Genomic DNA, 24,193 nt, shown 5'->3' on the forward strand with positions numbered 1-24,193 from the left:
ACATGCGGTCCAGAATGTTATAAAGCAACTGTACTTGGGCTCATTCACTGCCTATTTTTTACACGTGGCTCATCTGCTGAGGGGGTTGGTAGTGAATGGTTGCATTTGCACCCCTAATACTGAGTCATATATTGGCTAGCCTTTGAACAGTAGTGAACTGAATACACAATTGTCTATACCACAACCTTGTGAAAATGAGGTACACCATACAGGTTCAGATTGAAACTTATATATTTAAAAAAGAAACACTTCTAACTTTGTGGCCATGCATTTTTAAGTTCACAAATAAATCCAGGTCTGGATAAATAATAATTAGTGCAGTTTGAACACATGGTTTATTGCCTCTCACCTACACACTTTCACTTTGTTCCTTCATAGATTATTCGTATACACTGGTGTCCATGCTCACACCCTCAGCACTTTGCTGCTCCAAACTTACCACAACAATGGACAATGGACAAAAGACCTAATTCTCTCACTCAAATCCCCAGTCCTGAGTCAGGTCACAAGACACAACATTAATCAAAATAATTCCTAAACATGGCCACAATTTGTTTACAATTTTGTAAGATTTAAATACTTAAACCTAAATACATTATATAATTTTGCAAACATTTATCACCACATAATTTTATAATTCGTTGCAATTAAAAAAACAAAACACTATGCAACAGAACTATGAACACAAAACAAGTACTTTCATGTCCATTTTGCATTACACTAGTTTCACTCTGCATTTAATACATAATTTTATTCTTAAGCACAGAAAATTAAAATCAGTACTAATTTATGACATGCTATCAGATTACATAATTAGGAATAACTCCATTTTTGGCACAGCTTCACCCCTTTCCCTTCATTTAATGATGTCTTTGCTCGAAATATGAGACATACAGATACCTGTCTGGCACTACAAAGATCGAAATTGAATGGTGTCTTCATAATAAAATAATGACTTACTTTGCAGATGTTCTAAACATCTTTATAACTTAATTCTACTATGAAATGTTTTGATTGAAGTATACCAGCGCAACATATAATTTCTGCTGTGTGGTTTAAATTTAAATTACGAACTACTTGGAAGTTCTCATTTTCACATAACTTCTATTTCAATGATCCAAGGACTCATTAGAAGCACAACCTACATTATTTACTTAAGTGGAAAGTCATGTACAGTAATTATATGCAATTATGTAACCAAGTAATTTAAACCATCTGATACTGCTGAATGCTGCCTTCTCTTTATCAGGGAAAGATGAGTCTATAAATATATTGACTTTTCTTTTTGCTTTTCACATCCCATCCATTTTTTTCCATAGCTGATATTTTCATTGCCAGCAAAGCTGCTGTATGGCCATATTACTGTACAATAAGAGGAAATTAACTTGTTCATGAAACTAGGCACAGTGATGGTCTAGTTCAAAATAATTAGCACTGTCACCTTGTGCAAACAATACTAAACTAGTATTAATATTTAAAAACTGAAAATTTAATGTTATGTAAGTATTCAATTCTCTATTTTATAAAGGTTTTTAATATTGCTCTAAATGCGATTATTAGGGCTAGTGTCTTTAGAAAGGTGCAATTGTTGACCGTCTGACTGGATAACTGAATATGAAGTCGTTGATGACTGGTCAGATATCCAATTCATCCAAAACATCTTGGTGGGCATGAAGAACAGCCAAGTTGTTCAATTGCTTCTGTCCCATTGTTGATCAGAGATACGACTTCAGATGTCTAAGGTCACTAATTGACCATTCTGCTGTTGCTGTCATGATTGGAACTACGTGGAGAAGCTTAATGCACTTCACTACTTCACATAACATTTCTCCAACTGCAGGCTCTTGTGTAATGCACTTTCTTACATCACACTAATTTTTTAAGACCAGTTGTTTTTTATTAGCAATATCGGGTAACATATTTAAGTGTAAGTGCAGTCCCTCAATGTCTAGGTCATTTTTGAAAAACTCAGTTGATTTTTCCAAATTTGTTTCACCTCTGTTTACTAAAAGCAAGCACTCTTGTTCAACTGCAATGACCTGTGTGAGTCCAGTTGAAGCTAACCGCTCAGTAATGCAAGATTGCACCATTTCACAAACTTCAATGTGAATATCTTTGTAATATTCCTTAGGGGTTTTGAAAGTGTGTGGTGAGCTGGTTTCATTGTTTTCATACTTCCTTGGTATACTTCAATTCTGAGAAAGTGAAGGATCACCAACTTGTGAAAGTTTTTCTTTTAAACACAATTCCCAAAAGTGTTCAAAACTATCATGCCTTCCATTCAATATGCAAATCAAGCCCTCATACGAGTATTTCTTCCAGGTCAGCAACACTTAGATGAGGGCATTGAGTTTTTTCATTGACATTCGCTACTGGGTTCATTGCATGGCAATAAAGACATAAAAAAAACAAGTCTTGAATTGTAACATTGACTCAAGGTAGCCTGCACTTTTGTAACCTGCCTCTGTTTTGTCCTCTGCAGAAAATGTTTCAAAAAACTCAAGCAGTTCTTCAAAGTTTTTCAATATTCTCAATATACTAGAAGCTCACATAGTCCATCAAATCAGGCAAAGGGGTCATAGATCAGCTTGGTCGTTGGCGCTCTCACAGCATATGCTTCTGAAAAGTCCCATCCTTTTGTTGGATTCCCTTACAGTGTTTATTACATCCTTGGCTAAAGCCATAATATCCCTCATAGATGTAAGATGGCGAAGACTGTCTACAACTGCCAAGTCTTAACTGTTAGCAGTGCAGTGCACATGATGTCCTTTTGGTTGTATATCCAAAACAAACTTTTTTAGTCCTTTGAACTTACCTCTCATATTTGAGGCACCATCATAGCACTGTCCTCTTAAGTTATCCATTGACAAATCAAGATGAGCAAAAACTTCTTTGAAAATACTAAACAGAGTTTGTGATTCAGTGTTGGGGATCTTGTAGAAGCCAATAAAGTCTTTGTTGATGATAAAGGAATCATCGACAGGACGAATACAAAATGACACTTGTTCGTGAATCAAAGAATCTCTTGTATCATCAACCATAATAGAAAAATGTTCAGTCTTCTTGATTGAAGCCAATACCTTTCTCAACACAGACTTTCCTAGTAGATAAATGATACTGTTTTGAATATCATGGGACATCCACTTATACCCCGAATGCCCTTACCAATCTTTAAACTCAAATATGTCATTCTTTTGGAGTTCCAACAGTTGAAAAAAAATTGAGGTTACATCTTTGTGCCCTCTAATTGCTAGTCCTTTTGGGCATAGAAATTGCAAGGTAGTAAAAATTGTATCGAGCTAAACGGCCTTTCTTCATATCACTATCTAATTGTTCATTCAATTGGGAGGCCACACTTCAGTTAGTGATAGAATTTAGTTTCAGAATACTTTCTTTATGCATAAATGTATTTTGATGAAGATACAATTTTTCCAAAGCCTTTTTCCATTTAGAAAGTTGTAATAGATTTCTAGCATCTGCCTCTTTGCAGGTTTTGCAAAAAACTTTTTCGGCAGAGGCTTCATATTCTAGCCATGTATATTTGATCAACCAAGACTTCTGAAATGATCTTCCCCTACCGGATTGTCCAGGTTTCGGCTGTGAATGGTTCTCATCTGAAGACAACGAAGCAATTGATGACACAATAATTGTTGGAGGTTGACTTGCAGTATCATCAAATTCCAAGCACACCTTTTTGGTAATAAATTTATCCATTGCAAACTCAATTCACAATACATTAAGAGACTAAAGTAAACAAATAAAATATAGTCATATAAAATAGTCCACTAGACACTAAAGTCAGAACACTAAACATGTCTGCAGCATGCACTGAACGAATCTATCCACACTGAATGACTGCAGCAGCAGGGTGGGCTTTATATTAGCCGCAGCATCGTAATGTCTGAAAGTGTCAAGACAATGTGAGGTGGAAGGCTCCAGGCACTTCTGCCCCAGTCCTTTTGATGTCACTGTGGCTGCAGCGCTGGCCCGCTGGCACCAAACTTTACCCAAAGGCTCGCACACTGGGACAAATTCTAAGTGTGCCCACAGCACAGTAACGCTATCATGATTCGCACCACTCATTTTCAGTTAACCTACTTACTACCATAATAAGTATTTGTTTTAACTCATTACATAATGTATTTTAAAAGGTGACTATCATTAAACAAGGAAAATAAAAAATTCCAACATAATTTTGTGATGATTTTACAAAGGATAATACAACCAATAATTTTCTTAAATTACTGGGTCACTCCACCCTCCCCCCATCCCCCCCCCCCCCAAACAAATTTTTGAGAGGGGCTCGAGCCCCATCAAGCCCCATGGAGTTGGTGCCTGTGGTAAGAGTAATATGTTACATTTATTTATGCTCAGGGTCTGCACCATTTATCAAACCTTTGCAGGTCATTCTGCAAATCATTACTGTTGTCTGGTGTTGCTACTTTTTGTATAGGCAACTGCATTATCTGTAAACAGTCTTAAGGGCTTTCTGAGACTTTCTACTAGATCATTTATATTCATATGCCCTTGCTATAAAAAATACCCTCATTAAGGACTTACTCAGAATTAAATTTATATTTAATGATAACATATTTGGCTTTTTGAAGAATGCTTTTCTTACTACTGCCAGTCTACATTTCAGATCATCTTTACTTTATTCATCATCAATTATTCTGCCACCCAAATAGCAAAACCCATCTAATAATTTTATCATCTGATTTCCTAATCCAGTTATGCTCAGTGACACCTGTGTTAATTTGACTACACTTTATTTTACCCTTATTTCATACATTTATTTATGTTAATGTTATAACCTTTATTCCATTAAAGTGATCTGAGGTTTTTACTGAGTGTGACAGAATGAAAATGTCATCAGCAAACATAATGTCTTATTTCATCTCCCTTCAGTTTCCTTCCCAGATTGCTTCCTTATTTCTTTCACTGCTTGATCAATGGACAGACTGAATAGTATACTGGGCTATACTCCCTTCTCAATTACAATTTGTCAATAGCGTAGTAGTAATACACAGTGTGGGCTCTATACAAATTGTTGACAACCATTCCATCCTCGTATTTTATTCCTGATGTTCTGCATATTCCGAAAAGTGTATTCCAGTCACGATTACAAGAACCTTTTTTTCTAAATCTACACTGATGGCTGTTAACATTTTAACACATTTACAATGGCTGCAACAAATTAAACTGCTGTAAAGAGTACTAGATTCTCAGATATGTAAATTGTTAGCATTTCAGTTCAACACACAAAGTAGATAGCAGTATCATCGTCTACATCATAAGTAGAAATGAAATTGTGTACTGGGATTCTCATTCAGAAATTGTATTAGAATGTTGTTTGTGGGTGCAAAGACTGTGTAATGCTTTGAGAATTGTATCTGGCACATCAAAATTCAACATTGGCAGGACTGGGACCTATTGAGACTATGGTTTATTGTACCACAATACTGCTGGTTTCATTAGGCGGGATCCCATGACTGGCTTTCCTGAACTGATTGATTCCATGTTTGCACGACATACTAGGTTCCATACAGTATCTCAATGACTCCAAATAAGTAACACCTGATAAGATGTGAACACTGTTCAGTCAGCCCTGCATGATCACGCAGCCGGATCACATACCTGGAGTTAGGTAATGGGCTCATTTGTAACTGAGAATAGTATCGACACAGATAGTGAAATGACATCTGGAGCATCACCAACTATCATCACACCAGCCACTGTCGCAGCCTTTCTTAATGTGGCAGTGCAGGCTGTGGAGCATACACAAGGAAATGAGCGAAATATTAATAATAGACAAAGTTGCAAAAATGGGTGGAGTGATACACTTCCACAATCCTCAAAAGAATGTGAAACACATTTGGAACAAACTGAAGACTTTAAAACAGGGAATAAATATAAATGGACAAAAGTGACATACATACAGTGAAAGAGTACAGAAACAGCACAGTAGTGAAATGAATCCTCCCAAAGAAGAGTTCCTCATTACTGGTTATAGTATGCTGAAAAACATCAAAGTGTCAGACATAAAAATTGATGTTCATCCAGGAATCAAGTTTCAGCAAATGAAGAAATATCTGAATAACTTATCAAGCTCAGAAGAAACTTCAAGAGACAAATCCAGCCAGATCTATAAAGCTGTTTTCCTACATGTGGGGACGAATTCTCTTTGAAGCAGCAGTGAGGAAGAAATTGTCATTGAGACAAGAAACATGATCTGAATGTCAAGACACCTCTACAAATCTTATAGGATTGTAATAAGCAGCAAAATATACAGAAGGTCAGTGAGCAAAATGTACATAGCAAGAATAAATTCTTGTAGCAAAGAGCATTGCAAGGTTAGGAGCTGTATTTATAGATCCCAATAATTTCTTGAGTAATAAGTGTGTGGGGAAAGATGACTTACATCTTAACACTTAGCAAAATGCTTGCTGATACTTGTCATATCATAAGAAACAAGGGTAACTAAAAGGTGCTGATGGGGATGTTAAAGAACCTAAACGACTTCCAACCAATAGTAAACTTAAAATTATAAATAGAATTGAGTGTGCACATATCATGCACTCTAATGTAAATAGATTAAATGCTTACTACTCTGGTGACAAAAGATCTAAAATAGACAAGCTTGAAATTTTTTGTCTGAGTTTAAAAATGTTCAAGTAATTTGTTTAAATGAACACTGGCTTAGAGAAGGTACAATAAAAATCTTAAGTAGAATTGGAAACTTTAAGGTAGCTACCACCTTTTGTAGGAAAAGTAAGTTATGTGGAGGTTCATGCATATTTATTCATTCACATTTAGATTACCATGTAAGAAGTGACTTTAACTGTATAAATGAAGAGTGTATTTTTGAAGATTGCTGTGTCGAATTAAGGAACCTAAATGTTGTTATAATCTCAATTTACAGAATCCCAGAGACAGTCACAACTGAGCATTTCCAATGTAAATTTCAGTTTTTGCTACAACACATAAGTAAAGAAAACTGTAATTGCTGCTGATTTCAATATCAATGTGTTGAGTGAAAATGGTGATGCATCAAAATTCACTGACTTAATAAAAAATAGTTTCAAATTGAATTTTTCAGAATGGATGAGGGAAAATGTTCAGTCAGCAACATGTACTGACAATATTTTAATGAATTATGTTTTTGACGATGTACATAAATTTTTTTTAGATTAAAAGATTTCTGATCATTCAACGCCATTCACTGAGTTGGCGAGATCAAGTAATGGAGTTCTGTGTAAAAATGTCTATGTAAAATTAAACTTAAATCAGGAAAACATGATCTCATTTCAGGACAGGGTGATTGAGACAGAATGGCACTTCGACAAAAGTACTTCAAAAACTGCAAATTTTGAAGCAGTCTTAAATAGTTTTTTAAATGATTTCAATCAAATGTTTCCACCTAAAACTTGTTTTAATAAAGCAACAAAAAAATTGAAATGGATCACCAAAGGTATAAAAATCTCCAGCGCTAAGAAAAAGCAGCTACAAATGAACTATGATATAATAAAAATACCGACTTTGTTGAATATGTTAGACGATACAAAATTACATTTAAGAAAGTTGTCAAGGCAGCAAAGGAAATGGCAAATAATAGTTTAATTTTAAGACATGAGAATAAATAAAAGACAGTGTGGTCAGTTGTGAAATCTGAATTAGGTATTAAAGCATCTAGCCATGAAATCTATAAAATCAAGATTGAAGATAAGGCTATTGTGAATCCAGCTCAAATTTCAGAATACTTCAATTAATCCTTCATTAATGTACCAAAACAGATGTCAGTGTTGCAGATTATGACAACAAAGTACATCCCTTTGGACTTGGTCAAATGTCAAAATGTTTCACAAAATTTAAAGCGGTGTCAGCGACAGAGGTAGAAAACATTATATCAACATTGAAAAACAAAAATTCTTCATGTTTAGATGGGATACCCACAAAAGATCAAAAATAAAATAATAGGACACCACCTATCTTTAATAATAAACCAGTCTTTTAAACATGTAGGTTTCCCAGAGGTGCTAAAGTATGCAGAAGTAAAGCCACTGTTCAAAAAAGGGCCAACAGAGGATATGCGAAATTATCATCCAATATCTCTTCTCCCAGTCCTCTCAAAAGTATTCAAAAAAGCTGCTGCCATCCAGATTCAAAATTTTATTGAAAGATATAAGAGTATTTTTGTGATCTCACAAATGCTTTTGACTCAGTAAATCATGCACTTCTTATCCACAAACTTGCCAAGTACAGAATTAGGGGTACTGCTTTACAGTGGCTTACTTTATATCTATGCAATAGGAAACAAAGAGTGCTTGTCGCTATAAATGCAGCAAATTACTTTTCCAAATGAAAGGCAGTAATACAATGTGTCCCTCAAGGTTCTATTCTAGGACCTATTTTGTTTCTATTCTACATTAATGACCTATAAATCAATATAAATGCCCCATCAGTCTTATTTGCCGTTGACATGACTGTATTATTTGAAGAACAGGAGCCAGAAACTATTCCTATTACCATCATCAATGCAATAGATCATTTAGAAACTTGGCTTCATATCAGTGGATTAACCCTAAACACCCCAAAAACCCATGTGGTCCAGTTCAGAACAAAACAGCCAACATCCCAGGAAATTAAAATAAATCACAGAAATCAAAATCTAGAAGAAGTGCATTCTGTGAAACTTTTAGGATTCAATCTAGACAAGAATTTAAATTGAAATACACATGTTGAATATCTATTAAACAAACTATGTAGCTTTGCATTTGCAATGCAAATATTAGCTAATGCCATTGATATGGACACAAGGACAATTGCATACCATAGCAACTTCCAGTCAGTTATAAGATATGGTATCATTTTTGGGAAAATTCGAGCAAGTTAATATGCATACTGAAATTACAGAAAAGAATTATTAGAAAGATGTGTACTGTACATCCAAGAAAATAATGTCACCCATTATTTAAAAATCTGAAATTATTAACAGTGCCCTCCCTACATATGTATATTATAATTTTTTTACACAACAATTTAGAATTATGCTAGGAGGACTGCTTTGATCACACTTAAAATACAGTAAATAAAGGAAGGTTTATGCTGCCTGCTCATGATTTAAAATTATATGCTCAAACTTTCCAGTATATGGGACTGAAAATTTACGACAGAACATTCTGAGTACGAACCTACATGCATGCTCATATCTTAAGGGTAATTGCAGAATGTGGTGCCACACAACATGGCACTAATAGCATAGGCACATAGGGAACATGCACGACATAGATCTGTAAGTCCACAGTATTGGTGATAAGCTGAGAAAACCATCCCAAAACGCATGTGCTACAAAATGCCCCTGTTTCCTGTGCACGTACCCTGACGTCAATATGGCATACGGTGACCATGCACATGTACACAGGCCACACAACTGGTTGGCATACTCTGGATCAGGTGGTCGAGCAGCTGCTGGGGTATAGCCTCCCATTCTTGCACAAGTACCTGTCGGAGCTCCTAAAGTGTCGCAGGGGTTTGAAGATGTGCAGCAATACGTCAACCAAGTGCATCCCAGACGTGCTCGATGGGGTTTAGCTCCGGAGAACAGGCAGGCTACTCCATTCACCTGATATATCCTGTTTCAAGGTACTGCTCCATGATGGCAGCTTGGTGGGGCCGTGCGTTATCATCCATCAGGAGGAAGTTGGGACCAACTGCACCCCTGAAAAGGGGGACATACTGGCGCAAAATGACGTCCCAATACACCTGACCTGTTACAGTTCCTCTGTCAAAGACATGCAGGGGTGTATGTGCACCAATCATAATCCCACCCCACACCATCAAACCACGACCTGCAAACAGGTTCCTTTCAATGACATTAAGGGGTTGGTATCTGGTTCCTGGTTCACGCCAAGTGAAAACCCGGCGAGAATCACTGTTCAAACTATACCTGGACTCGTCCATGAACATAACCTGGGACCACTGTTCCAATGACCATGTACTGTGTTCTTGACCCCAGGCTTTACAGCCTCTCCTGTGACCAGAGGTCATTGGACAGTGGAATGCAACTTGCAGGTCTCCAGATGAATAATCCATGTCTGTTCAGTCATCTGTAGACTCTGAGTCTGGAGACAACTGTTCCAGTGGATGCAGTAAGGTCCCAAGCAAGGCTACCTGCAGTACTCCGTAGCCATCTGTGGGCACTGATGGTGAGATATCAGTCGTCTTGTGGTGTTGTACACTGTGGACATACCATAATGTAGCACCTGGACATGTTTCCTGTCTGCTGGAATTGTTGCCATAATCTTGAGATCACACTTTGTGGCACACGGAGGGCCTGTGCTACAACCTGCTGTGTTTGACCAGCCTCCAGTCACCCTAGTATTCTACTCATCATAACGTAATCAATATGTGTTCTTTGAGCCATTTTCAACACACAGTCACCATTAGCACATCTGAAAACGTCTGCACACTTACTCACTGTACCGTAATCTGACATGCACCAACACACCTCTGCGTATGTGGACTGCTGCCAGCAACACTGTGCGATGACCACAGGTCAGATGCACTGCATTGTCATACCCCAAGGCGATTTAAACCTACAAACCACCCACAAGAGCGTTGTTTCGCCATGTATCAGCATTATCCTTAATTTATGAGCATGAGTGTCTATTCACTGAAAAGAAAGCTGCACAATACACTACTTCAGTGATACTACTACACAGTTGAAGAATACATGAACGATGAACTGAATATTTGAGCAGCATGTAGTTTATTAATTGTCTTATTATGTAAATATTTGAAGTTATCTTTTCATTAAACATTAATGTTCAAATCATCTTATTAACCATAGTTTTATATCAGTGAAATTGTATAAACCATATTTTTACATGTCTCCTGTATTCTAATCAAATGATTAGCTTAGTTATGTTGTTGTTCTTGTGGTCTTCAGTCCTGAGACTGGTTTGATGCAGCTCTCCATGCTACTCTATCCTGTGCAAGTTTCTTCATCTCCCAGTACCTTTGCTCTGTGGGTATGCAGATTAGCTTGATGCTGAATCTGTCACCCCAGATCTTACAAAATGATACATTAGCCTCATGGCACTAATACGCAACTTGAAAAATGAGCCTCCACACACCTTAGAAAACATTATTTGATAAGATACAAAGGAATTATAGACATTGGCTGCAAGTAGGCATTGACTGAAATCAATGGGGAAAATTGAAAATTTGTGCTGTACCAGGATTCGCACCTGGGTCTTATGCTTACTAGGCATATGCTCTGATGACTAAGTGCTCTTGACACGGTGGTCACTGCAACTCCATGGACTACCCTAGCATGCCTCCTGTCATACCCAAATTCTCAACTTATACATAAACTACTAATGTAGTGCACCTTGCTCATTATACTCGTTACTCATGGCAGTTTGTCAGTTCCTATAAGTGTTCCAGTTTGGTGTGCATCTGCACTGAAGAGATCATTGGCCTTGAATATATTAACAGTTTAGACAAGAAGATACTAGAAGATTTTGAAATGTGGTGCACCAGTTTAGTATTGGGGGAGCATGTACAGTGAAAATCATAGAGGGAAACCAAGAGGTAAATACACTAAGCAGATTCAGAAGGATGAAGGTTGCAGTAATTACTTGGAGATGAAGAGGTTTGCACAGGATAGAGTAGCATGGTGACCTACAACAAACCAGTCTTTGAACTGAAGACCATAACACTTGCGGGAACCATACCTAAGAATGCACAGTTAAGGAATAACCGTAAATATCTGGGTTATTATCAATAGGAAAACAAAATCATTTTAGGTTTATATTTATTAACACAAAATTTACATACTCAGAAAACTACAGCAGCAAAGAGGTAATACTTTTATTAAAATTTTCAAAAATACAAAAAACAGGAAATGCACATTCTTTCGTTCACCTGCACTTAAGAGTATGCAAAACGTACTCAAAGAGTACCCATTTAGCAAAAGTTCACAAATGAATGCAATAGCACCCTCAAATGAAGAAAACTCTTTGTGCCACCATCTTCCACACTTAATGAACTGGATCCAGTCTTCTGGAAATGCCAAAATCTATGTTCTCACCTCACAGCTTTTAGTCTTTTCCTTAAGGCAGAACCTTTGACCAAGAGCAGTGGCAACCTTTCTTTGTTTTCTCCATTTTCAATTCATTGTATAGCCTCGCTGAGAAGGCCTTCAGTTTATTTGGGCTTTGTGTCCAATTTTTGAACTTAATTTGAAGTCATTCAGAAACAAAACCTATCCATCAGACTCAACAGTACACTCAAGAGGTACAAATCTGCAGTTGTGCCCTAAAGAGAAACTGAATGAGGTGGAACAGTCATTAGCACACTGCACTCGGATTCAAGAGGAGGATGGTTCAAACCCACGTCCGGCCATCCTGATTTAGGATTTCCATGAGTTCCTAGATCACTTCAAGCAAATGCGAGGATGGCTCCTTTGAAAGGGCATGACCCACTTCCTTCTCTATCCTCCCCTAATCTGATGGGTATGATGAACTCTCTGTTTGTTCCCCCTCCCCCAAATCAGCCAACCATTCAATCCTAGTGAGAATGCATGCACTCTTTGGGAACATTATATGTGCGAACTTTTGTACAGAAACAATGATTCCAAGAGAAGTCAACAAATTGTTGCACACACATTTGCAAAACATCTGGATGCTGTATGGTAGATTGCAAGCCAGCCTTTCAAAATGCAATCAAGAACTAAAGATTATTGCTTGTGTATTCCGTGTATAACTTATGCAACAGAGTACCAGAACTACATCAAGAAATCTGAAAAGTGATTCTTACCTGTTTCTCTTCAGAAACACCAGATTTCTTCACACAACTTCTGTGAGGTGTTTCTGATACCACTCTGAACGCAACTATGTCATTGGTCAGCTGATCAGCTTAGTCAACTGTCAGGAACACAAGCTGCACTCTCTTTGGGATTTCACACTTGAAGGTACATTTACTCTCTCTCTCTCTCTCTCTCTCTCTCTCTCTCTCTCTCTCTCTGTGCGTGTGTGTGTGTGTGTGTGTGTGTGTGTGTGTGTGTGTGTGTGTGTGTGTGTGTGCGTGTGTGTGTTTTTCGACATGTCCAAGGGAACAGACACTTCATACATTCAATAAGTTCTGAACGCATCAGGGGTCCTGCCTATTGCTTATGGTTGAAGGACCTGTGCATAGATGGATAATTTACTTTAATGCTTGCTGAATGGCAGAATTTGAATTGGTAAAATAATGTTTGTACAAACAGTGTGTGAAATTACTTGGGACACATAAACATTGGGGTTATAAAACAATTTGAGAACGAATTTAAATAATTATAATAGAAATACGAAAATGAATGGCTTTTAGGGTCACTATAATTGAGGTGATGCCCAGACATATGAAGGACATCAATTAAATTTTCAACCATGATTGCAAAACTATGTAACTACACAAAGAAAGGAGTGTGAACCCAAAAGAGAACACAACAGATCAGTGAATAAAGAAAGAATCAGAAAGAAACTTCATCAGGCAGGAGAGCTCCAATGAATTAACTCAATAATGAAACAAAAAAGAAAAGATCCATTTGAAGCAAGAACTAGATTGCAGAAAAACTTTCATACCAGTGCATGAAGCACATAGATTAAGATAGGAAGATTGAAAGCAGAAACCAGGAATGACGTCCTCTTTTCTGATTTCTGAAGTAGAGAGTGCACATTACAAATGCAGTCTTACTGTGACTGCCATCAAGGAGGCTCTAGGTAAGTCTTTGTGTACTGAATTGTTGCTGGGCTGAGCCAATGTGAAGTGACTGCAAATTGTGGATCTCATCATCCTCCTGATTACTGGAAGCAGATGTGAGTAAGTCCCAAAGTGAAACTTCAAAGACCTGGTAGGATATTGAAGTCAAGAAAAACACATATGAGCATAGAGGCCAGAGAAAAATCACCTAGTAGAAGCTCAAACTAGAATACAAATGCCAATCTCCATTTTCATAGCTTTCCTTAAGACTAAGAATGGCACCTAGCATAGTCTTTTCTATCCATCCCAGAAAGAGCATAAGTGCTCTTCCAATGAGTGTTCTATAATTCTGTGCACTAGCTCTCACTATAAAATTAAAGATGTAGCCATTAATGAGATACGTATATGTGAGAAAAGGAACAGAGTGTTGCATCATTCCTCCATCCAGACTTGTTTGTCAGATATTCTGGAAATTTTGTTAGGCTTCACACAGCACTCCCATGGCTAGGGCAAAATTTGGAAATTTGCAGTGACTATATATTTTGTTAGAGAAATTTGTCTGAAGACCACACACAGAAGGATAATGGCAAGCGGAGAGCTGAGGACTCCACCCAAAGTTTACTAACAAGCAAAGTTCTCACCCCTTTACACTAATGGTTTCCTGTTCTACTCTACAGGACACCAGTCTTCCATTCTCTCACTTTTTGTCTGCAGAAGCTGAACCAAGAGGATAATACCTCAAAGGCTCACTGAAAAGCCCATTTGGTCAGCTGGTGTGAGACCTGCAGTCTGAGTGACTGGAAGCTCTTCCAAGGAATGCAAAAGTTTCACCTGTTTTCACCCAAGCAGAAAAGAATTGCATGGGTTGGGGCCAGATTCATTTAAGGGAGAAGCTACTACAGAAATGAAATGTTAGATTAGGTACATAGGGGTAGGTTACCTACATTGTTACATGCAATCCCCTGACTGCTCATGTAATCTGGCACATACAGGTGAAAAGTCCACAAATAAAAACCAAATCATAAAATACATGAAGCAAGAGAACCTCATATGCAAATTCAGTAAACAAATTGAGTAAACATGAGGAGAAAGACCCAAAATAGGTTGCCATCTCACATTGAATTTGGCTTCAAGAAAGCCAAGAGTACAATACATGCTATAAACAAATTTGTTGAGAAAATTTGCTTATGTTTTACAAGTTAAAAAATTCACAAGCATTTTCTGTGACCTTACAGAGGTTTTGACTGTGTAAGTCATGCCCTTCTATTCCATAAATTGGAAAGATACAAAATTAACAGCAGTGCTTAAAAATAGATCAAATAATATTTAACAGAGTGAAAGCAAAGGATAGTAATAACATCAGGAACAGAAAATTGTTTGTCAGATTTCACAGGGAATCCCACTAAGGTGCTTGATTGCGTTGATCATGAAATATTGCTCCAGAAGTTGGACCATTACAGAATACAGTGAGTAGCTCACAATTAGTTCACCCCTTACTTTAGCAACAGACAGCAAAAGATCATTATTCACAATGTTGAGAATGGCTGTGATGTGGGGTCTGAGTGGGGTACAGTCAAGTGAGGGGCGCCCCAGGGATCAGTGTAATATTACCAGTAATTCTAAAATATTTCTGTTTGCTGATGATACTAGCTTGGTAGTAAAGGATGTTGTGTACCACACTGGTTCAGTTTCAAATAGTACAGTTCATGACATAAGTTCATATCTTGTAGAAAACAAACACTAAATCACAGTAAGATTCAGTTTTTGCAGTTTGTAACACACAATTGAACAAAACCTGACATTTTAATTTCACAGAATGAGTGTATGATTAGTGAAACTGTACAGTTCAAATTTCTAGGTTGTTCAGATAGATGGTATACTGTCGTGGAAAGCCTACATTCAAGATCTTGTTCAAAGTCTTTATGGTGCCATTTTTACCATATGAACAGTATCTGAAATAAGTGATCGTTCAACGTAAAAATTAGTCTACTTTGCTTATTTTCATTCAATTATGTTGTATGGTATTATATTTTGGAGTAACTCATCCCATTCTAAAAGGATATATTTGGCTCAGAAATGGACATTTCAGGCAATAAATGGTGTAAGTTTGCAAACCTTTTGTCAATCCCTGTTCACTAGTCTGGGTATTTTGACATTGGGCCCTCAATATATATACTGTTTACTGTTGTTTCTTGCTAACAATTTCAGCTTATTCCCAAAAATTAGCAGCTTTCACTCAATTACTACTCAGCAGAATCCCAACCTGCATTTTGGAGGACTTCCTTAACTCTTGTACAGAAAGTTGTGCAGTATACTGTTGCATCCATTTTTAATAAGCTATGACAAGAATTCAAAAATCTTAGCAGTAATCCATGTGCTTTCAAATTGAAACTGAAGAGTTTCCTCATGGGTCACTCCTATTCTGTTGAGAAGTTCCTTGAAAAACCAAGCTGGTTCTTATGTTATATTGTTGATTGCGTTTACTTAAAGTAATGGCTTGACGTTTTTTGGGGCCATAAACATTTTATTTTTCATCAGTTATTACTTTTACGTCGTAACTTCATGTATTGACATGTTCCATGACCTTGGAGATTTGCTCCTCAATTTGGTCCTATGGAACTAGACGTGTAAATAAATAAACAGACATTAATATCTGCATATCCAAATGTGAGCCACTGACAGCTTCAGTAATGAATAATAACTGCCATTTTTTCATTCTAGTTCTCTAACTGTTGACCTCATTATTCTTCTCAAATTGTGATGGATTATTTATGATAAATTTCACTTGTGAAAATACATATTATGAATGAGAGGTTCAAATTACTAGAGCCTTGAAAATGTGCCTACAAGAAGATTGTGTGTGAACACCCTACAATATTGTCACCACAAACTTTTGTGCAACCAATAAATTCTTTTTGAGTAATACAATCAATACATTACTTCTGAGAGATACATTACACCATAAAATTATAAGACATTAATGAGTGGAAATATGCAAGATGTGTTGATTTATGTTTCCTAAACTAGCAGTTACATAAAGAGCAAAAGTTGCCGAACTTACTTGTTTGAGCAGCCCAATAATATGTTTCCTCCAGTTCAGGTATTCACTTAAATGTGCTTCCAAATTTTTGAACATTGCTCCTTATCAACTGACTCCTGTTCATGTGGAATATTAATTTGTAGTGTCATTGTGTTTGTTGTATAGAATTGGATATATTGTGACCTTTTTTTCAAAATTAATCTAGTATAGATTTTGAGAGAACGACTTACTAATTGTTTGAAAAACATTGTTAACAAATTCTGGTGTTACTTTCTCTCCAGTATAATTAATTATAATGCTTTTGTCATCTGAAAATTAATAACTCAGCTTTAAATAAAAGTTAACACAAAACTAAGCCTTTAGTGATTCCCTACATGTATTCTTCCCAGCCACTAAAATATTCTCTGCTCCCAGCATTGTTTGAATTGTTCAGCATATTGTTGCAGATTATTTTAGTTGAATATAAATCAAATCAGTTTTCTGTAAAACTATCAACCCCATAAAACTTGAGGTTTTCTGAGAGAGTGTCTTGGTCCAGATCACAAAAATACCACCTGGTGACATTTGTTGTTTAAGGCTTGTAATATTTGGTGAGTAAATGTGTGTAATGCCTTCCTCAACTGATAAGCAGCTCTCCTTAAATTTGAGCTGTAACACATTAAGTCAACAGTTTATATTCATGTGTGCTCTATGTTCAAGTATCAGTACAGGTGGCTTACTTCCTTGAAAGTTTTGTAAAAAAGATATCAGAAATGAAAATGAGTGATAATTATTTAGATCTTTTGTATTGCCTTTCTTATAAAGAGGCTTAACATGGAAACATTTCAATGTCTCTGGAGAAATTCCCTCTGCAAGTGATTCATGCCATATATTACTAAAGACCTGATTTATTAATTAAGAACAACTCTTCATAATTCTGGTTGAAATAACATCAACACCATAATTATCATAACTTTTTTTGAGAACTTTTATCATTCTAATATTTTGAGTGCAGGATGTTGGTGATACTTCTAATTTCTTAAAGTTTTGTGGAATAAATTTTCAAAGTGTATTCCTTTGCTTCTTCAAATGAATTACTTGGTCCTGCCATTAAGGCTAAACATAGAAAGTGATTAGTAAAATACTTGAAACTTCTGAATCATTAGTCACAAAATTGTCATTCAGTGTAATTGTGATAGTCTCTTGTGCACTGGCCAGTGGCGCTATCACACATCTCACATTGCTTTAATTATTTTATCATTATTGTTCAGTCCTTCATATGTGCATATTTGTGACTCTTTTAGTAACTTTCCTTAGAATAAAAAAGAGTTTTTTGTGAATTTCACATATTACATGATCTTTATTTGTTTTAGTTTTATGTACATTCCTATTTTTCCTTTTACATTATATTTTAATTCCTTTTTGTTATTCATGGTTTTCTTTCAGTACATGTTCTGGAAAAGTTACTGTCAAATATTGACATAAATTCATTATGAATTATATTGTATTTCACATGAACATCTTTTTTCATGCATACCTCATCCCATTTCATTAATTTTAACTTATTCTTGAAATAAGGTATCTCAGACTCAACAAGAAGTCTCACTGTTTTGTATGAACACTGTTAATTTGTTTAGTTGTGCATAATGATTAGACAGTAGATTAACAATAAGTAAATATTATTTTTTTCAGTCTGAGTGCTGTCTTTGAAAATGCTACCAGTCAGGATCCTGCTGTCTTGTTACACACAAATTGGAAATTTCAATTTTGAAATAATATTTCAACAACCAAATAATGTTTCTTCACTATCTTTCTGTTAATATCTTCTGAGAAAGATGTGTTGAAAACATATAAGCTATTAATTGTTCACATAGACTAAGCATACTGTCTTAGAAAAAAAATTGTTTTATATTTCAGCCTCAGATCACACAAATGGTATCATTACCAAGTTATCATTTGACAAGCTGCACAGAGTCATGCTTCAGGAGAGAGCCATTAAAATAATTGCTGCAATAAGTGAATGTCAAACTTCTACAAATTGCTTCATAAATTATAATTTATTAAATGTGATCACTGTGTTTGACAACTATATTTATAATGGATAGTATAGAGGATCACAAAGTTAATAAAGATGTTCATGCAAATATTCATAATTACAGTACATGGAACAGGGGTATATAAATGGCTTAGGAGGCAATAATGCTGTTGTTTACCATCTTATAAAGTCATAATAAAGTCAAAACAAATTGAAAAATGATTTAGACAAGATAACTGCATCGTGTAAAAACTGCCAGTTGGCCCTAAAGTACTAAAAATTGTGAGGATCTCATGTAAGTAGGTACTAAAAATTCCACCAAATTTCTGCTACACAAGGCATAACACAAATTTAAAGGGTTTATAGTCAACTAAATACTTAATCATTACAATTAGGAACAACTTAAACTGGAAACAACACATAGAAAATGTTGTGATGGATGCAAACGAAAGACTGTGTTTTATTAGAAGAATATTTGCAAGATTCAACAGGTCTGTTAAAGAGATTGCCTACGCTATACTTGTCCATCATTATCTGCTGTATGATATGGGATCTTTGTGAGACAAGATTGGGAGATGACATTGGAAAATTGAAATTTCAATCATTGCCTTTCTGCTCTAAATACCAAAATGGTTTTTTATTTCCAACTGCATAGGGAGGAATGACTGTCACAATAAAATAAATGAAATCAGAGCCATGTGGAAATATTTAGCTTTTCATTTTTCCCACATCCTATTTGAGGATAGAACATTCAAGAAATCATTTGAAAGTTGTTCCATGATTCCTGTGCCAGGTATTTAAGTGTGAATTGCAGAGTGATCATGTAGATGTAGATGTAAAATATAGTCTGTGATTTACTAAACTTTTTGTTTATGTGTGTTTCTCTGTTTAAGACAATCCTTTGCAAGGTTTGATCATCCTGGTTATTTATAGCTAATTTTGTATATCATTATCCTCTTTGATCGGGTGTTACCATTAACTATGGTCATTGTCATGACACTAGGTGCTGTTGCCCTAAAGAACTTTACACGTTAGCTGTCTTTGTAGGCCTACACTGGGATATAGAAGCCACATTCCAACAATCTGTATTCATTGAACATCAGAGAGGTTGCCTTATTCGCTGCTCCTACTTCTCATAAGTAGTGTGAGCAAATGAAACATAAAATACATTTCATAATTACAATATTTTGATGTTTAAATAAGGTAAATATTATGTCATAACTACTCATAAGTTTCCACTTCACATCATTTCAGTTAGATCATTGTAATTCTAACTTGTAAATATGAATCACGTCATATTCTAGCAATTCATTTCTGACTAGATTAATGGAACTCCTTTCAGAAATGAAAAATAACATTTTTGAACAGTGCCTCTAGAAATGAACAACTGTTTTTGTTTCCTTACATCCGTTTATGATAAGGAAAAATAATTGCTCTTTAAATTTTGATTGACGTGTACTTTAACAAAATGGATCTGACAACTGGAACAAACAATGGCTAAGCAGAATAAGTCTGCTATGTCCAAGCCAAAACCGAGCGAGGTGGCGCAGTGGTTAGCACACTGGACTCGCATTCGGGAGGACGACGGTTCAATCCCGTCTCCGGCCATCCTGATTTAGGTTTTCCGTGATTTCCCTAAATCACTTCAGGCAAGTGCTGGGATGGTTCCTTTGAAAGGGCACGGTCGATTTCCTTCCCCATCCTTCCCTTACCCGAGTTTGCGCTCCGTCTCTAATGATCTCGTTGTCGACGGGACGTTAAACACTAATCTCCTCCTCCTCCTCCAAGCCAAAGTCATGCCATTCTGTAGCACTTAATCCATTTCTTTCCATATAATATCTTCAGTACATATCCTCATAACTGCACAGGAAGTATGTTACCATTTTATTTAATCTAATGAAATCCATCTTCATCTGAAAATTTATTAACATGATAGCCTATTCTGCAACACTACATAATTATTCTTTTGAATACCATATTTTAAGTCTCATTTTATAAATTATTGTGATAATTTTGGCAATTAATATACCCTGCTAATTTTCTTGTGATGCTATGTTCAAAGGGTGCCAGAGGAGAAACATATGATGTTCCTACCTGAAATAATTGAAGAAGATGAAGATCGTGCATCTATAACAAGAGCCTCTCTTCAAAATCTGCACACATCATCCAGTGCGAGTGGATTAAATACACCAACCACATCACCAGCAGCAGGTATCTGGCGGTAAGATTTCCGCAGCCTTTCCCATCCTGTTTTCCCCACTCTCCTTCCATAATCCAGCTGCATGGATATTACTTTTTTATAAATCATTAGAAAATCTGTTATATATTGTGGATTGCTAGTGTGAATCTTATTTGTAACCATTATAAAATTGAGTCTGTAAGTTAATCATTTTATTATTATTATTATTATTATAGCTATTACTTCTCAGAAATTCTTTATAGTAGTGGTGAATGTATATTAAGGAAAGTTCTGGTAGAATGTAGCTAAATAATTTAGGAGCAAGGGGAACACTCACCAAACTCATCGACAGGTACACAAAATGAGAATTCATGGCAAATGTCATCTTTTACAGATAGGTAAGCTGCAACAACACTGAGATTTCTAAGATCCGACCACTGCTTCTGAAACATACAATTCTTACACTGTCTGTTTAATCTCCAAATGGCCTTTTCCAATATCCTTCACAATTTCAGGAAAGAAAAAGTATCAGGATGGCCATTCCAAGACATGAAGGTCTGAAAGTCATATCAAAATAAAACCCTACAGCTTCAATGGAAACAACACATTATTTTCCTACATAAATAAATCTCACCAATCTGTTTCTTTGACCAGCAATTCCTCCAGATGATTAATAGCTTGTCAGTCTAATATACTGTTTCCAATGAATAATAATTCACATTTGTGCTAGATTACTTAACTTTGAAGAGGCACAACAGTTGGTTTGCTAATACTAAAACAAAAATACTGTCATGAAAATCACACATATCTGCTCTGAAAAGACAATATTTTACCACAAAAGTCTAAACTGGTAATAACATTTCATATCCTGACTCTACCAGACATAACTTCTCCCCACACTAGGTTCCATATGAATATTTGAGGTAGACATATGGCTGCACAACAATTCCTCACTCTTGAGCATTTTTCTATAACTGAGTCCCCTTTACAGTTAATAACCATTCTCTGTTTGTTCCTGTTGCCTTACAGAACTAATCCTAACCTAATGACATATTTATCTAACTTTCTACATAATTTCCATAGCTGTTCAAACATTTGTCACACTGCTCAATAAGTTTTTGAATTGTGACATCAGAGAAATCTGCCACCTGTGAAGAAACCCAGTTTGTGGCTGCAGTCTTCACTCCTTTGTCATTTTGAACTGTTGAACAGCAAGGAACCCCTTTAAGTATCAAAACAAGTGACAATTTCTGGTGCAAGATTTGGCCTGTAAGGTGGATGATCCAATTACTCCCCTCCAAACTATGTGATTTGACCTTATGTTTGAGCAGCAACATGTGGTCCTGCATTGTCATGGAGCAGCATCACAGTGCATGACAGCAGGCAACGTTGCTTGTAGGCAACACTGCTACAGTATGGCACACCAGATATTCTTGTACTCAAGAATCAAATTGCAAAACTATCTCACATTCAGAGGGTGACTTAGTTTACTTAAACATTATAAATTTCAACAGCTCAGCACACAGGAAGATGATAGCTGCAGATAGTGTGTAGCAAACACACAATGCACTGTGGTGAATATGCATCATTGTCATTCTCATTCACAACTGGACCTTACGTAAAAAATATTCCTCATAGAATTCTTTCCTAAATAATCCTCTCATCAGTTCTGTTTAATTACTCAGATAATGTATCTTACACCATACATTAGATGGTTTTGTACAATGCAATATACAAATGGATGGTAATAATCATCCATGTTGCAGTAGTGAAGTTTGGAAGGGGAAGCAAAGTTTGGAACTTACTACAAATTCAAAGAGAATTTCAGTACAGATTTAACAAAGCAAAAGAACTGGTAAGAAATAAAATCTGAAAAAAGCACTAATAAGCATGAAACAGTTATGAAGAAGTATTCAGTGAATTCCATGCAAAATCTTTTTTTGCTAAAACAGTATTTTTTTAGTTCCTAAGATTACCCCCCCCCCCCCCCCCCCCCTCCCATGAACCATAGACCTTGCTGTTGGTGGGGAGGCTTGCGTGCCTCAGCAATATAGATAGCCGTACCGTAGGTGCAATAGGTGCAACCACAACGGAGGGGTATCTGTTGAGAGGCCAGACAAACGTGTGGTTCCTGAAGAGAGGCAGCAGCCTTTTCAGTAGTTGCAGGGGCAACAGTCTGGATGACTGACTGATCTGGCCTTGTAACACTAACCAAAACGGCCTTGCTGTGCTGGTACTGCGAACGGCTGAAAGCCAGGGGAAACTACAGCTGTAATTTTTCCCAAGGGCATGCAGCTTACTGTATGGTTAAATGATGATGGCGTCCTCTTGGGTAAAATATTCCGGAGGTAAAATAGTCTTCCATTTGGATCTCCGGGCGGGGACTACTCAAGAGGACGTCGTTACCAGGAGAAAGAAAACTGGCGTTCTACGGATTGGAGTGTGGAATGTCAGATCCCTTAATCAGGCAGGTAAGTTAGAAAATTTAAAAAGGGAAATGGATAGGTTAAAGTTAGATATAGTGGGAGTTAGCGAAGTTTGGTGGCAGGAGGAACAAGACTTTTGGTCAGGTGAATACAGGGTTATAAATACAAAACCAAATAGGGGTAATGCAGGAGTAGGTTTAATAATGAATAAAAAAGTAAGAGTGCGGGTAAGCTACCACAAACAGCATAGTGAATGCATTATAGTGGCCAAGATAGACATGAAGCCCACACCAACTACAGTGGTACAAGTTTATATGCCAACTAGCTCTGCAGATGACGAAGAAATTGAAGAAATGTATGATGACATAAAAGAAATTATTCAGATAGTGAAGGGAGACGAAAATTTAATAGTCATGGGTGACTGGAATTTGACAGTAGGAAAAGAAAGAGAAGAAAACGTAGTAGGTGAATATGGATTGGGGGTAAGAAATGAAAGAGGAAGCCACCTGGTACAATTTTGTACAGAGCATAACTTAATCGTAGCTAAAACTTGGTTCAAGAATCATGAAAGAAGGTTGTATACATGGAAGAAGCCTGAAGATACTGACAGGTTTCTGATAGATTATATAATGGTAAGACAGAGATTTAGGAACCAGGTTTTAAATTGTAAGACACTTCCAGAGGCAGATGTGGACTCTGACCACAATTTATTGGTTATGAACTGTAGATTAAAACTGAAGAAACTGCAAAAAGGTGGGAATTTAAGGAGATTGGACCTGGATAAACTGACT

At 36.4% G+C, this 24,193-nt stretch overlaps 1 protein-coding gene across 8 annotated transcripts in view; it reads left to right on the forward strand.

Moving 5' to 3' along the window:
* The window catches only part of LOC126469904 (bestrophin-2-like), a 668,302-nt gene that overhangs the window by 545,038 nt on the left and 99,071 nt on the right, over positions 1 to 24,193 (forward strand). For 4 of the 8 annotated variants that reach the window (XM_050097253.1, XM_050097256.1, XM_050097254.1 and 1 more), the window contains one exon: positions 20,860 to 21,018. In XM_050097253.1, coding sequence (XP_049953210.1) covers positions 20,860 to 21,018 — 159 coding nt within the window. The remainder of the gene's footprint in view (positions 1 to 20,859; positions 21,019 to 24,193) is intronic. The other 4 variants (XM_050097257.1, XM_050097258.1, XM_050097261.1 and 1 more) reach the window with 1 other exon arrangement.

This window comes from Schistocerca serialis, chromosome 3 (genome assembly GCF_023864345.2).
Source record: "Schistocerca serialis cubense isolate TAMUIC-IGC-003099 chromosome 3, iqSchSeri2.2, whole genome shotgun sequence".
NCBI classification, from domain to species: domain Eukaryota; kingdom Metazoa; phylum Arthropoda; class Insecta; order Orthoptera; family Acrididae; genus Schistocerca; species Schistocerca serialis.